Source organism: Ambystoma mexicanum, chromosome 13, assembly GCF_040938575.1.
Source record: "Ambystoma mexicanum isolate Mex_15411 chromosome 13, UKY_AmexF1_1, whole genome shotgun sequence".
Classification (NCBI taxonomy): Eukaryota; Metazoa; Chordata; class Amphibia; order Caudata; family Ambystomatidae; genus Ambystoma; species Ambystoma mexicanum.
The window spans coordinates 785,972,579-785,989,139 of record NC_090938.1 but is presented as its reverse complement, the minus strand read 5'-3'; the positions used below and the strand labels follow the sequence as shown (position 1 = coordinate 785,989,139).

The 16,561-nt window shown below is 51.9% G+C and overlaps 1 protein-coding gene across 2 annotated transcripts in view; it reads left to right on the top strand.

Moving 5' to 3' along the window:
* The first annotated feature begins 1,881 nt into the window (after positions 1 to 1,881).
* SAPCD1 (suppressor APC domain containing 1) overlaps positions 1,882 to 16,561 on the top strand; it is a 143,027-nt gene continuing 128,347 nt past the window's right edge. The window contains exon 1 of one of the 2 annotated variants that reach the window (XM_069635148.1): positions 1,882 to 3,659. In XM_069635148.1, the coding sequence (XP_069491249.1) occupies positions 3,239 to 3,659 (421 nt within the window). In that variant the 5' untranslated portion in view covers positions 1,882 to 3,238. The remainder of the gene's footprint in view (positions 3,660 to 16,561) is intronic. The other variant, XM_069635147.1, reaches the window with a different exon arrangement.

The following is a 16,561-nucleotide window of genomic DNA, read 5'->3' as shown; positions in this document are numbered from 1 at the left end:
GGCAGTGGCCAAAGCAGGTTGGGACCCAGCCAATTTCGGAACACACTCTTTCAGGATAGGGGCAGCCATGTCAGTATGGGCTGGGGCCAGGGAGTGGAAGGGGTGAAGAAGATCGGGGGGTGGAAATCACAATGTTTTAAAAGATACATAAGGGAGGAACTGATATGAGCATTTCTCTCCCCATTTCCCACAGAGGCGGGCCCATACAAATCAGCGTGGATAGTGGGGCACTCTTTCGTGACCAGGGCAGGCAGGTGGCTGGAAGAAGTAGAACAAGGACTGCATTTCAAAAACACAATCACAGCATGGTGGGGCACCACGGGGATGCATTGGGAAGACATCCACGACAGGCTGTCGGACCTCATAGGTTTCAGGGACCCTCCTGAGTACCTGATTATACATCTCGGGGGAAATGACTTGGTGAGCACAAACAGGGGGGAATTGCAGAGGAAATTCTGCGGGTCCCTGAACAGCATAGCCCACGGTTGGTGGAAAACTGAAATCTTTATGTCGGAAGTAATACCAAGGAGGGTCTGACATGGGGCACAGAGAAGACATGCCATTGAGATAGCCAGGAAAAAGCTGAACAAATCCATAGAAAAATACTGCAAAAGCACAGGGCTCCATTTTTTGAGGCACGGTTATACCAGAATAATCCTGACATGTTTCATCAGGATGGGGTGCACCTATCAGCAAAAGGAATGGGGGTATTTACAGAGAACATGTTTAGGGCCCTCAAGGATCGGGGCTGTAGGTAGAGGGCTTTTGGGGGGACCTGAGGGGGTGGTGGGAACACCCCCACAGGTGTGGCGGCATGTGCCCAGGGACGGAGGCCCAAGGAGGACAAGAACTTGGAACAAGCCTTGTGCAAATCCGGAACTGGTCACAGTGTGCCCAAAAGCTGCTAACAATGTATTGTTTGCTTATGTAAATTATTTTCTGTAAGAAAATAAAAATGCCTACGGCCTATGATATTTCCACAAATACAACTAGTCTGCGCTATCATTGCTTACTCAGGGTGTTGGGAGGGGGAGCAAAGGGAGCCCACACTACTCAGCCTATAAATGAAACGTGCGCTGTATTACTCTGCCCATCGCTGTCCGTGTAGCGGCGCTACATGCAAACAGCGCTTTAAACTACAACAGCGCGATTCCCAAGAAGGAAAGCGAGTTAAGAAGACGGGCTGGGTGGGGGCTGGGCGGAGGGGAAAGTAATCAGACGGGGAGAACAAAGAAAGCATGAACGGTACCCCTCCCTCCCCTCCGCGCCCCGCCGCCCCGCGGTGGCGAGTGTGTAAGATTGTCATCATTAGAGCAGCTGTGTGTGTTCCCTGTAGTGCCGTGCAGCAGAGCGGGTTCAGAGCCTGCTGCACCGGGGTGCGATAGCAGAGGCACTGGAGGGGCACAGGACCCAGGGGGAGGCTCAGGTGCTGGGCTTTCACTGAGATTAGGGGGGGGGAGCTGTTTATTCGGAGTCTTAATGAGAGGGGGTGTCTAGAGGTCGACCTAGAAGAGAAAATCGCGCATCTTAAAGCGTTCTCATTGTATCCACTCCCCAGGGGTGACAGGCTGAGTTAGCCCCGCCCGTAGGTGCACTCAGGTGTGTCTGCAGCAAGTGCTTAACACACTGCGCTGCGTTACCAGGAGTAGAACAGGTGAGCGAACGCACAGAAGCAAAGGCAAGTATCAGGGCACGAAGAGGGGCAGATGTTCGCGGACGGGGGCTGCCCTGGTTCCCGTGTCTGGGCTGCAACGAATCCACGCAGCACCCGGCCGCCTCCCCCCGGGAGCAGCCGCCCTGTGATTAGAAGTAAATCCGCTCCGGGCCCGCGCATTGACCTCCGGTCCGCGGACTGCTGAGCCCCCCCCCCCCTGTGAGCGCCCCCCCCCCTGCGTGTGCTGTGAGTGCGATCATCGGCCGGCACAGTGTGGAGCCAGCCAGAGGCTGCATGTAAGCAGGAGGCGCGCAGCTGAGCACTTTCACTGTGGGCGCGCCCCGGGGGTTCCAGGAAGGGTGCAGGTGTAACAGGGGAAGAGCCCCACCCTCTACAGCAGCCCCGTCCAACCGCAATGAGGAGCAGGCAGGACATGGCGTCTCTGTCACTTGGACATTGACAACACAACGCCACCAGGACACGTCGTCAGCCACTGAGAGCCAGGGGACTCCGCATTTTCTCTAGGACCCTGTCACCACCTACTGAGAGCCAGGGGACTCATCTTCTCTAGGACCCTGTCGCCGCCTACTCAGAGCCAGGAGACTCCCTATGTTATCTTGGACCCTGTCATCGCCTACTCGGAGCAAGAGGACTCCTCATCTTCTCTAGGACCCTGTCACTGCCTACTCGGAGCAAGAGGACTTCTCATCTTCTCTAGTACCCTGTCACCGCCTACTCAGAGCAAGGAGACTCCCCGTCTTCTCTAGGACCCTGTCACCGCCTACTCAGAGCAAGAGGACTCCTCATCTTCTCTGGGGCCCTACCATCACCGCTGAGAGTCAAGGGGACCTCATATTCTCTAGTACCGTACCATCACCTACTGATGCCCAGAGGACACCATCTTCTCTAGGACCCTGCCATCTCCTACTGGGAGCCAGAGGACACCATCTTCTCTAGAAGCCTGCCATTGCCTACTGAGGCCCAGAGGACACCATCTTCTCTAGGACCCTGCCACCCCCTACTGAGACCCAGAAGACACCATCTTCTCTAGGACCCTGCCATCTCCTACTGAGAGCCAGAGGACACCATCTTCTCTAGGACTCTGCCATCGCCTACTGAGGCCCAGAGGACCCCATCTTCTCTAGGACTCTGCCATCGCCTACTGATGCCCAGAGGACCCCATCTTCTCTAGGACTCTGCCATCGCCTACTGAGGCCCACAGGACACCATCTTCTCTAGGACCCTGCCATTGCCTACTGTGACCCAGAGGACACTATCTTCTCTAGGACCCTGCCATCACCTACTAAGAGCCAGAGGACACCATCTTTGGTAGGACCCTGCCATCCCCTAGTGAGAGCCAGAAGGCACCTCATCTTTGGGAGACCCCTTCCAACTATGACACCAACTCAACAGGAAAACTGGCCTTGGCTATCAACCTAACATTGCCAACCTGGAGCCAAATGGACATCTAATGTTGTGTAGCTCCTGCCAATAGCAGAAGCAGGGTGCTAGCCAACAAGAGCCAGCTCCCTTTGTGACAGCAAAGAGGTCGTTTGCTGAGGGCAGAGGACCAGCGCCTCCACGATGAGCAGCGTCGTGCTCCCGCCGCCACCCCACCAGGGCCTTGCCCCCTGCCAGAGGGGCGCCCCCTTGCACCGCTCCTTCGTCCGCAGCCTCCGCACCCTCTTTGACATCCTAGACGACCAGCAGCGGGGCGCTGTGCACCTGTCGGAGATCGAGGGCCGCTGGGGGTGGCGGGGCGAGGAAGGCAGCAGCGGCAGTGGCGGGGCTCCTCTGCCCGGGGTCCTGGACGCCTTGGCTCTGGTGGCCGCCCCCTATGGTGGGTACCTGAGCTTCCCCCGCCTAGTGGCGGGGCTCAGGATGGCCCTGCTCCAGGAGGAGGAGAGGGAGAGGCCATCCTGCCCCCCCTGGCGGATGCACGCTCGCCCCATCCAGCAAGAGGACATCAGGACCGAGGATTCTCCAGAAAGCCACAGCCCACACAGTAAGCACTGGATCTCTGTTTCCTTATTACAAGTCTGACCTGTGTACATATACTCCATTCATTCATGCATTCAGCGAGAGAAGCGCCTGCCCCAGAGAGCTGTGTGTAACCCGCAGGTCACGTGTCTGAACACAGCTCCTTAACTGCATCATTTGAGTGCCTAGGGGGTGAGACCCGCGTCGGCCTGTGGGGATCAGGGACCAGGAGTGCACTTTACACCAAGAGGGCACGTGCAGGCCTTCAATCAAAGTCAACCCAGGCACGAGACCGACCACTGGTCCGACACTGGGTAGCGAAGCCGAACATGCGGGCTGACCTCTAAGGAAGCCTGGATGGGTCATGCGGCAGCGTAGGACGCTGGCAGAGAGAACACTGGCAGTCAAATAATAGCGTCTTATGCAAGTTCATATGACAAAAATAGCGCCAAAAAGTCTAGCAAGAGGGGACATGGGGTAATGTGTGATATGTCCCGCAGTCCAGGGATGACAGTGGGCAGTTAGTACAGGTAAGTGTCCTTTTCTGACGTCTAGGAGCGCTTGGATAAGGACTTGGAGGGCAGGGACAGCAGCCATGAAAGTCGGCTCACTCTGAGTGACACACACAGAGCACTGAGGGCAGGACGCCGAGGGCACATGCCAAGAGAGGCCAGGTCGCATCACCCACATACAGGCAAGGCGGAGAAGACATGACACAGGGCTACTGAATGCAAAGGGTTCCCGTCTGCAAGTCCTTCCCACTCTCTTACTGTAGCCGGCCGCCCCAGGCTTCATTCTTATAAATTACCTTCCAGCCCAACCTGGGGTGGAGCTGTTACTCCCTGGGATCGCAACAGGATAGGTTGAATGATTGTGTCCCTGGCACACTGTGCCCAGGGCAAGCAGGGGGGTACCGCTGCCCCCCTCCCCCCAAGCCTGTCACCTGGGACGCCACGCGAAGGCTCTTTCCATTTTACCAGACACTCGATGTTGTGGTTGTGCTGTTGCAATGGTTCATGGTATCTTGAATGCAATACTGGGCACCCTGTTTATGCTGGCAACTTTGTGCCATCACTAGAGACAGGACGGGCATCTCGAGAAACCAGAGCTGGGGTGACAGTGGTGGCTGGTGCGTGCACACGAGGCAGGAGAGGCCCTGCCCTTTATGGCTGGCAAGCCAGGCACCTGGCTATATTGGCATGCAGAGAGAACAAGCTGAGCTAGTCTTTGTGGCAAGGAGTGGGTGAGCCCATATAGAGAAGGGTGAACGCTCGAAGGGCTCTGGTGGCAGGGCAAGGGGTCGAAGTGCAAAAGAAGGGTTGGCAGCTGAGAGTGGGGCAGTGATAGAGGGAGATAGGGCAGTGTTTGAGGTACAAGGTTAGGAATTGATGGATACGAGAAAGCGAGGGACTGAGAGATATGGCAGGTGGAGGGCAAAGGTTATCGCTGCACCCTGGTGGGCAGGTGTAGGGATGAAGAAAACGGTGCAAGGTGAATGCATGTGCAACCACAGGGAGTTCACGGTGGACAAGTAGTAGGACTGAGCAGAAAGAATGGTGGGCTACATTCAAGTCTTGGCAGAAAAGCTAGTTTTAGAAATTGCAAAGGGTTGGCGGAGTGGGAGGGTTGTCAGATGTTAACACGCATCACCGTGGATCCCACAATGCACCTTTCAGGAGTTTGGAGACCAGGACAAGACATTGGGTCTTCTAGAAGTTCAATTTGGCTCACCTTTTGTTAGCGTGTGCAGCGCTCAAAGGCTTAAATGTAATCCGAGGTAGTGAAGTATTCAGGTATAACCAGTTTTAAAAGCAAGGTGGGTAAGAATGAAAGAACTTGGGAATCGTGTACCCGGACGAAGGTATTCTGGAATATACCATGTTATTAACTAATTACAGCTAAAATGGCGATTCACATCCAAAATAAGGAAAATAACAAAAACAGACAGCCTACAGCATCTAAAACTGAAGGGCAGTGCGGTGTACCTTCCTGTTTTGATTGGGATGTCTGATAGACTCTTGGTCAGTGTTTTAAGGAGGAACAGCGATGCACACCTCATCTCACTGTCATGGGCTGCAGATTGGAAACCCTGCAGACCCTTTCCTGGAGGTTCTGCAGATCTGAAAAGCAATGTTCCTCACCCGTGGATTCCTGGGTCTAAGAGGGGTCACTCTCTGAGACTTTACATGTCTAGATCCAGACCCCCTCCAGGTGTTTATTTATGTATTAATACACAATATGACTTTTTTGTCTTCAGTAAAACCCAAACAAACAGCACATAATCCTGCTTATCACAATAATGACTCCTTACTAATCCCTGAGACACTTCATGTTCGTTGACCTTGCAATTTAACAAAACCCAATTCATTCAAAAATGTGAAGACTACTATGCTTTAAAAGGTTTCGTGGCCCGAGGATAGCCGTTGCCAAAATTCTTCTGTGTGTAACCAGTCATTATCATCCACAAATCTTGCAAAATATGAAACCCGCAAATGATGCAATACTGAACAATTAATAGGACGTAAAGTTTGTGTACATTGATCTTTGCATAGGGAGCAACCTACTTCAATTTTTTGATGCTTAGTCCGAAAGGCCGTAATTTCACCGGTTAGAATTAAATTGAGGCGAAATCTCAAAAACTCCTGTCTCATCCTGGCATCCGGTAATATTTGCAGGTAATTGGGTAGCAGCCCTCGAGGTTTATATAAACAAGAGAAACGGTTACTAATTGCGTACCTACGCATACAATCTAAAGTGTATGCCCGATCTAAATTCAATGTAGCTCTTTTATAATATCCAGATTTTCAATAAACTCTTCCAGCGATTTCGAGCAGTCGCATGGTACTTTCAGGGCCTTAGTCTCCAGTTTATACAGGAAACCACTTGTCTGTTGTTGATACTTCTACTTGACGTCTTCATATAAAGTCTTTCTACTACGCGACATGATTGAACGTAGTCATAATATCAGCTTCCATTCTAACCTGACTCCTAACGAAGACATACCCCATTCGTATCGGAGTGCCGCTGTAGGCACGGACTGCAGAAGATCCCCAACCTTCTTCCATAGCCTGCTTCCCAGGCAGTCCCAGTTTAGGAGCCGTGATTGCGATTCTACATCCATGCCATAAAGAATTGACAGGATCACTTTTCCCTTGTAAAACTTTATCAATGGTTGGGTAAAAAAACGACAATATTTGATCTTCAAAAGTTTAATTTGTTTCCCAAACTGATCAATTTCCTCCCTCAGCCTACCCACAATCTGTCTGATATTCGGGAAAGAAGCGACCAATACTCCCAGATACTTCACTCCTGAGACCTGACCAAGTACTTGCTTGGTAGTTGACCACTTAAAGGTCATTGCTCTCCTGTTAGGAAGAAAGTATCGCATTATATTCAATTTTTCTGGATTGATCATCAAATTATTTCTGTCAGCATAGTCCCCCACCATTGTCTGCTGAGGCGGAAGACCCCTAGGCGCATGCCCTAACAGCGCAATGCCATCTGCATGGGCCATCCAGCTCATGAGATGCATTCCCACCCGGGGACTGGCTAACCCCTAGCCCTGAAGAGCTTCCCTCAGATCGACCAGATAGAGGTTAAAAAAGCAGGGGACCAAACTGCACCCCTGCCTTACAGCCCTCTCTGTTTCAATGGGCCTAGATAGATGTCCCACACCCCATCAAGTCTTCATGCAAGTAGACTAATATTGCTAGTAGCCCGTGCGGGAGACCCCAGGTTCTCACTTTTATCCATAGACGACTTCTATTTACTGTGTCCAAAGCTTTGGATAAAAGGGCACATGTGTCTTGTAATATATTCATAACTACACCATGTAACGATGTTGACATTCCATTCCAGAAACCTATTTGGGATTTGTCCAGTATACCCCTTCCTTCAGCCCAATCCTTTAGCTCCCGGAGTACAGCGCCTGTAAACAGTTTACTATCTGCGCCAAGGAGGGCGATCGGGCGGTAATTTATCAGCTCTGCCCGATCAACCCCTTCTTATATATTGGTACCACTGTGGCCGTCCTCCAACTGTTTGGCCCGCTGTTTTGGAGGATAACATTTTATAAAAAGTGCCAAAAGTACCAACGCCCATACTTTCATGTTTGACATAAATATCAAATTCGTAAGGCCATTAGGCACTGCTGCTCTAGACGTAGATGAGCTTTTAATTAAGAGTATTACACATTCTACAGTCAAATTTAGGGTCCAAGGGCAATTAAACATCCATTTGTCCTCTTCACAAGTCTGTTTTATACAGTTCCTCAAAATGGGTTACTCATGTTTCTGGATTACCCATGTTTCTGGATTACCCGTGTTCCTGGGTTACCCGTGTTTCTGGGTTACCCGTGTTTCTCCAGAAACATGGTTGTCCTGGAAGTGACCTTGTACTCCATTATCCTGATCAATTAAAGCCCAAATAATTACGCGATTGGTTGGTTGTGAGTGTGCTTAGCGCAAGTTTCCCCGTCTTTGAAATTTGAGGAATCTGTTGGCCCTATTACAGTTTTTGTTAAATCTTCGTTATCTAGACCTCTTAACTTTTTCCGTAGCGCTCTCTTACGGAGCCACGCTTCTTGATCGAATGCGTGTTTATTTATTAATTTATTTATTAAAAGTTTTATTGGTTTCAAACTAATACATCGTAATAGCAACAACAACAAAAAGGAAATCCACCAGTACAAAGTTTTATTTTCCTTACAATAAAAAAAGAAGAAGAATAACCTGAAGTCAAATGTCCATCATCCGAAGCCCCACTCGCTCAACAGGTCTATCCAGTTCCCCAATCTTAAAGAGAGATCAGACCTCCACAGATTTCAATTCGCTGCCCACCTTGTCGGCATGTTCGGCTTTCAAGACGATTATTGAGTTGATGAATTTAAGCATTCCCAAAACTCGACCAGTTTCTGATGCGTGTTTGTTTGATTGTAGTCCTGCTACCAGGGGCGTTGCTAGGGGGCGGCTAAGGGGGCTATAGCCCCTGATCTTTTGGTTGTAGCCCCGGATAGAATCTCAGGAGCTACAGCCAAAAGACTAGCTAGCCCCCAGTCCCAACAGTTCCGACATCAGAGTAGCCCTGGGTCTTTTCCAGACCTAGCATCTTCCCTGCCTGCTACCCTCACACACAGGCTCATCAAATTCCCATATAAAATTGGAAAAGTTCTCTGGCACGGGATTACCACCCCCCCCCCCCGACTCCCTCCAAAAAACGAATGAGACCAAATCGAGTTTTTTGTCAAATTTGTGTGGCATTTTTGTACATTTATAAAAAGAAATAGATGGTGGGGTAAGGCTATAACTTTAGGTAGTGGGGTGTGCAGGAGGCGTGCTAAGGGGGGTGTCTTCCCCCCGCATTATTACAAAAAAAGTGCAAAAAGCTCAACAAAAATGTTGGTAATACGACCCAAAAAATCTTTTTTTCCATTTCGATTTTTTTTCTTTCGGTTTTTTCACATAGATGCCTCTTGCACACATTGGCACTCAATGCCACCGTCAATGCGTAGTGAGGCGAGACCACTGATCCTTGTGTACAATTCCTGTACCCCCTCTCTCTTGAACTTTAGTAAGCTATTACCTTGCTGCTTCACAGTTAAATTACTAGGTCCTATGGAACCTTGCAGTTAACATATGATGATCACTGTGAGGTGTTCACAGCACAGGAAGCAAACCTATCTTTTGATAACTCCAGGAGATCAGGTAGAGGGTAGGAATACCCGCTGTTCCATGTGGGGGCCGCAGCCAAACCCCCCTCAGTATTACAATTCCCCAACACCCAGTTCCACGCTTGGAAAAAGGATCGCCACCTGCTCCCAGTTCCATGCTCCGGCTCTTACCTATTGCAGGATCAACAGTCACACAGTAGGAGTTCAGATCACCAGCTACTTTTGAACTCAGAGAGTCACAAGACCTAAACGCTCCCAAGAACTCTCCAGAAAGACCACCTAGAGAAGATCCCAAGCTGGAACACGTGGGGACCACTAGATATCCAGAATTACAATGTTCATAAGTGCTTTGCCAGGTGGATGGTACAGAGCAGCTGCGAGAATGCCAGCCCTACCGCGCATGATTTCCTCTATTTTATTACTATGGAGTTCCATGTGGCGGTCAGTAGCCCGCCGATGGCCGACCACCATTCAGACGAGCAGCCCTTTGCTCAACCATAGAGACACCATCAGTTTGTACCATTCCAGTAACCGGGTTTCCGGACACAAAACCACATCGTATCTTCCAAATATTTCAATTCTCGTGAGGTCACTAGTGAAGCTTCTGTGGCCCCTCGTGTTCCAGCGCAACACGATAAGTTAATACCCCGTTGGCTAAAGTGAAATAGGTGTCTCCCCCAGTTCAGCAACACTTGGGACAAAATGTCAAGTAGAAGGGACCAAACCTTACTCTTCGGCTCGAGCCATCCTCCCTGTGTATTTGTATTTGTCTCCTGTGAAGCTCCATCAGGGACTCCTCCCTTGGCATTCACCACCCTTGCCTCTCTGAAACCATGTGTAATACTACTTTGAGTGACCCTTTCATCCATCTTTCTACCCCTCGCCTCTGTATGGTTACCAGACGTCCTGGTTTTCCTGGAAATCGCCCTCCGTCCCTGGGTCGCAGGAGTTTTTTAATTTTATAAACCCTGTCCCGGGACTGGAAGGGTGGGTGGCTACGGTCCCGGTTTACGCCGGCACCCGATTTAGAAATCCCGAAATCGTGCCCGTCGCAACTCTTCCTGTGTGTGAATGGGGGCGTGAATGCTTTTCTTCCCCCTTCCTCCTTCCCCTCCCCGGCAACTCTCCTCCAATGAGAGGAGTGTGCCTATGAGCACCCCCACCCCCTACAGGCCAGCGACATAGAAGTAGGACTACCGTTTTATTTGTGTTTACTTTAGTCCTACTTCCATGTTTATGGCCTGTCCCTGTTTAAAAAAACAAATTCTGGTCACCTTACTCCTCTGGCTTACTGCTTGTAGCGGCTACCTTATGCCGCTCGTAACGTGGCAGCCCGCCCACCGAGCTTTCATTCCGATTTCTGCTATGTTGGTGCAGTTATTCTAAAGGAAATCTATGCAATGTGTGTCCAGAGTTGACAAAAGATGTGGAAAATCTTCAAAACAGCCCGCTGGTGGCTCTTCCCCGTCAATGGTTCCAGCCATACACTGGGCTCTGCAAACAGAGACTCCACAATCACGCCCCCACTCCGTGGCTTCCTATGGACATTTGAAGTATGTCCTGGTGCTTTGCTTGACTCTACTGCAGTCTGGTCTGGCTGCTCAGACTCTGGTCCTGAGTGACTCTAACTGTAGACGTTGCCTGAAACTGTCCCCCTTCAAACACGTGTGCAACAAGACATGTCTTACCATCCCACGATCACACCGGTGTCCCAATGAAAATGATACCTCGCGTGTGTGGGTGCAGAGACCTGGGCGCAAAGAGAAAAGGCTAACCACTGGTACACCAAACACCCTGGGGAAGACTGCATTTGGCCTTCTGGACAACCTACAAATGTTGGCCTGCCGTATCGCAGCCATCAAGGAAAACGGGGAACCGAGGGATCCCGGGCAGGGTTCCCATCCTTTCCCGTAGGGAAAAGCTGTAAGGCAGCCCAGCCAGAGCTCCAGGACTACCGAAGGTGCTGCCCCAGGCCTTGGGCATCTGTCTCCAATATGGGTTGAACATCCACAAGTCTAGCAGCAGTCTAAGGGAGCCCCAGCAAGGTCCCCATCCGTCCCGAGGGGGAAAAGCTGTAATGCAGCCCAGCTAGAGCTCCAGGATGGCTGGGGTGATGTCCCCGACCTTGGACGCCTGTCTCCCATGTGGGTCGACCATCCCGAAGTACAGCATAGATTCTGGGGAGCCCCAGCAGGGTCCCCATCCCTCGCTGAAGGTAAAAGTTGTAACGCATTGTAGTCAGAGATCCTGGACAATCAGTCTGATGCCCCTGGCTTTGGGCGCCTGTCTCCCATGTGGGTCGACTGTCCCCAAGCCCAGTGGCACTCCCAGGGAGCCTCGGGAGGGTTCCCATCACTCCTTGGATGGAGAATCTGTAACACAGCCCGGCCAGAGCTCTAAAATGGCCTTGAGTGGTGCTCCCGGCCTTGGGCATCTGCCTTGCATGTTGGTAGAACACCCCCCAGCCCAGCAGTAGGCATGGGGCAACCCGGCAGGGTCCTGTCCCTCCCAAAAGGAAAAAGCTGTAACATAGCATGGCCAGAGCACCAGGACGGCTGGGGTGCTGCCCCTGGCCTAGGGCGCCAGTCTCACATGTGGGTTGACTGTCCACGTGTCAAGCGGTGGTCGCAGGGAGCCCCGGCAGGGTCCCCACCCCTCCCCAGAGGGAAAATCTGTAATGCAGCCCAGCCACAGCTCTAGGACGGCTGCGGGCGATGTCCCCAGCCTTGGGCACCATCTCCCATGTGAGTCAACTGTCCCCAAGTCCAGCGGCGCTCACTGGGCGCCCTGGCAGGGTCACCACCTCTTCCTGGAGGGAAAAGCTGTAACGCAGCCCAGCCACTGATCTAGGACGGCTGGGGTGAAGTCACTGGCCTTAGGTGCCTTTTTCCCATGTGGGTCAACCATCCCCAAGTCCAGCTGCTGTCCCAGGGTGCCCCGGCAGGGTCACCATCCCTTCATAGAGGGAAAACCTGTAATGCAACCAGACCAGATGTCCAGGATGGTCGGGGGTGATGTCCCCGGCCTTGGGTGCCTGTCTCCCATGTGGGCTGACTGTCACCAAGTTCAGTGGCAGTCCCAGTGAGCCCCGGCAGGGTCACCATCCCTCCCCGGAGGGAAAAGGTGGGAGGGAAAAGGTGTAATGAAGAGCAGCCAGAGCTCTAGGACAGCTGGGGTGATGGTCCAGGCCTTGGGTGCCTGTCTCCCATGTAGGTCACCAAGTCCAGCGACGGTCCTAGGGAGCCCCGGCAGGGTGCCTATCCCTCCATGGAGGGAAAACTTGTAACGCAGCCAAGTCAGAGCTCCAGGATGCTTGGTGGTGATGTCTCTGGCCTTTGGGTGCCTGTCTCCCATGTGGGTAGCACGTCCCCAGGCTCAGGGGTGGTATAAGGGAGCCCTGTCAGGGTCTCCATCCCTCGCCAGAGGCAAAAGCTGAAACACAGCATGGCCAGAGCTACAGGACAGTCGAGAGTACTGCACCTGGCCGCCTGTCTCCCATGTGGGTCACTTGTGCCCAGGCCCAGCGGCAGTCCCAGGGAGCCCAGGCAGGGTCCCCACCCCTCCCCGGAGGGAAAAGCTGTAATGCAGCCCAGCCAGAGCTCTAGAACGACCAGGGGTGCTGCCCTTTCCAAGGAGCCCTCCCCCAATTGAATCAGGCAAAAACTGCCCAGCAGCACGTATTTAGCATGTAGTGTGCGCCGACGTGATCAGGGTTCACCCCGACCCCCAGGTATGGAAGAGGAAGTCCTCCCCTTCACTGCCTGGAGTTCAGGGAGATTGTTGCTCATCCGGGGGGGGTGGGGAGATCTGCCCCCCCATAGCCAAGTAGTGCGGAGGACGAGCTATCTCGTCCTCTGCACTGTGAACTTAGTGCGGAGGACTAGCTACGTTGTCCTTCTCACTTAAGGGGTTAAAGAGTTTGCCTCTGTATACAACACTATGCCATCCTATAAACATCTATTATGATTCCAGGGAATCCTCTGTATTTTTTACAGATAGATCACACTGGCTTGTGCCGCTGAAAAATGCTTTCCCCCTTAGGAAGGTCCTAGAATATTGCAGGAGGGCAGAAACATGTTGGGATGAGAAGTTCTGCATTGTGTTTTTAAAAACGGTTACTGTCTTAATTATATGCAAACATGTATACAATGTGTCTTCTGATATGTGTATATTGCTGGCCAAATATAGCCCATATCTGTCTTGCGTTATTGATGCCAGTTGTCATAAATGTATATGTGTCTGTTCACTTTTGTGTGCATAGAGCAGAGAACATCATGCTGTGTCACTAATGCAAAAGAATGTCACTCGTCACTCTGCATGGTCACTCTTTTTGAGTAGATAGGGTTATGGAGGTGGCTGTAGCAGTTGTGCTTGGGGTCATATTTTGATTTACTTGGATTCATATGTGTGCCTTGCAGTCTATTGGCTTTGCGAGTTCTTTTGTCTGCGTCGTGAATTCACCCGGATCTCCCTCTTGTCCTCACGCCCTGGTTTCCCTCCTTTTCCACTGCTGCCTCTTGGCCTGCACCCAGATTTGTAATTGTGGAGCAGGTCGTGTTGGGGAATCGGACCATGGAGTTGGTTGGCAAGTGCCTTCATAATGATTTTTTCAGTGAAGGTTTGGCTAGCAATCGGTCGGTGGATTACTCGTGGTGTTGTTAGGGTGCTTGGGGCAGCCTGAAAGATGTTACCTCTTTGGTCTATAAAAAGAAGGCTCTCGAGCACTGGAGAGGCTGGAGCTGCTCATCTCTGCTTGGCCAGAATTAGGGAATGGCTTGTATTGCTCTGCTTGGCCTAAGAGGAAATAGTCCTCTGCTTGTGACCACCTGTCCTTAAAGAGGATATGATGCCTACACATAAGCTAGAGCCCTGGTGCTGCCTTGTACAGCCCAGATGTTGCCTTGTACAGCCCTGATGCTGCCTCCTAGAGCCCCGATGCTTCCTCCTAGAGCCCCGATGCTGCCTCCTAGAGCCCCAATGCTCGGTCCCGATCCCAGATGCTGTCTTCTACAGCCCAGATGTTGCCTCCTAGAGCCCCAGTGATGCCTCCTGGAGCCCCAGTGATGCCTCCTGGAGCCCAGATGCTGCCTTGTACAGCCCTGATGCTGCCTCCTAGAGCCCCGATGCTTCCTCCTAGAGCCCCGATGCTGCCTCCTAGAGCCCCAATGCTCCGTCCCAGATCCCAGATGCTGTCTTCTACAGCCCAGATGCAGCCTTCTAGAGCCCTGATGCTGCTTCTTAGAGCCTCAATGCTATCGCTTAGAGGCCTGAAGCTGCCACCTAGAGCCCCATGCTACCTTCTAGGGCCCCGATGCTGCCTCTTAGAGCCCCGATGCTGCCTCCTAGAGCCCCAATGCTCCGTCCCAGATCCCAGATGCTGTCTTCTACAGCCCAGATGCAGCCTTCTAGAGCCCTGATGCTGCTTCTTAGAGCCTCAATGCTATCGCTTAGAGGCCTGAAGCTGCCACCTAGAGCCCCATGCTACCTTCTAGGGCCCCGATGCTGCCTCCTAGAGCCCAGATGCTGCCTCCCAGAGCCCTGATGCTGCCTTCCACAGCCCAGATGCTGCCTCCTAGAGCCTTTATGCTGCCTCTTAGAGCCCCAATGATGCCTGCTACAGCCCAGATGCAGCCTTCTAGAGCCCTGATGCTGCTTCTTAGAGCCTCAATGCTATCGCTTAGAGCCCTGAAGCTGCCACCTAGAGCCCCATGCTACCTTCTAGGGCCCTGATGATGCATCCTAGAGCCCTGATGCTGCCTCCTAGAGCCCAGATTCTGCCTCCCAGAGCTCTGATGCTGCCTTCCACAGCCCAGATGCTGCCTCCTAGAGCCTTTATGCTGCCTCCTAGAGCCCAGATGCTGATTCCTAGAGCCCTGATGCTGCCTCCTAGAAACCTGATGCTGCCTCCCAGAGGCGGATTCTGCCTAAAGAAGACTTACAAACCCTCACATGCCTTTGTACCTAGCTTAAAAAAGAGTTATTTGGTGGCATCTACTTGAAAGTCTACCCTGTAGAAGGTCCTTTAAGAGCGGTTACCCTGCAGGCCTCCTCTCTGCGCAAAGACCCCCCTGCGGAGCGCCCTCCCTGGACTTCGTAGCATTCTGTAACACTTTGAGGGGAAAGGTCCTGCTTGGCTGCTTGCCTGCTTCCTGCAGTGTGGTTCATCTGAGACCCAGTTGCATTAGACGCTTTATTTCTGATGTAGGATTTTGGACCAGGCCCATCTTCAGCTGAAGGCCACAAGAGGCTCCTCTTGCAACACCAATCGGGAAGAAATCACCTCATTCCAACAACAGCAGGGATAATATCAGAGAGGCGAACCACGGATGAACTAGGCGATCAGGTGATGAGTGTGTCATCCGTCTGAACTGCCTTGGGGCGTCCAGCCAGGGGGCGTCATAATGAAGGGCGAAGACCAGCCCTCGAGCAGCCTCTTAGCCCATGAGCCTTTGTCTTTCTCCCTGTAGCACCTGTGGGTACCCAAAGCTTCCTAATGACCGTGCTGTCTCTCCACACTCTGCTACTCACCTATAATGCATTCAGTCCTGCTCCTCTTCCTGCTCGTCCTACTCAGCCCTCTCTGTGCTTTCTCCAATCATGCTACAACGTCCTCCTTTCCTATCCCTATCATAAAACTCACAAATTGAAACCTCTACTTCTCAATCTCTCTTCCACCTCCTTCCAACAAACAAAGCCGATTAGGTAACCATACCTCCTCTAACACCCATCTACCTCGCCTCTAGTCCTCGGAAACACAACTTCTCTACTCTTCCTTACCTCATCAACTGAACATTGCACTCTTCACTCCTCAGTTTGTAGGCAACAAAACGTCCTTCCTCACTGACTACTTCGACTCCAGCTTTCCTCCCTTAGACCTTCTTGCTATCACTGAAACCTGTATTTCTCCATCTGCCACTGCCACTCTGGCTGCCCGACATGACTCCAAACTATCCTTCATTCACTCTCCTCGACAGACTGGCAGAGGTGGAGTTGTCGGACACCTACTCTCTTCCCGCCTCAATGCCTCACAAATCTCCAATGCCACGTCCTTTCCTACCTCTTTTGAATTCACCCTCTGTACTATTGCTCTGCCTCACCCGGTTCACATCATCCCCATCTATCCCCCTCCTGGTCCTACTGGACCATTCTTTGATGATCTTGGCCAACTGCTTGATTCTCGTTCCACTAAACACCACCTCATTCTCTTAGGGGACTTTAACCTTCCCTCATCGACCACTTCTCAGGAATCTCAACTTCAG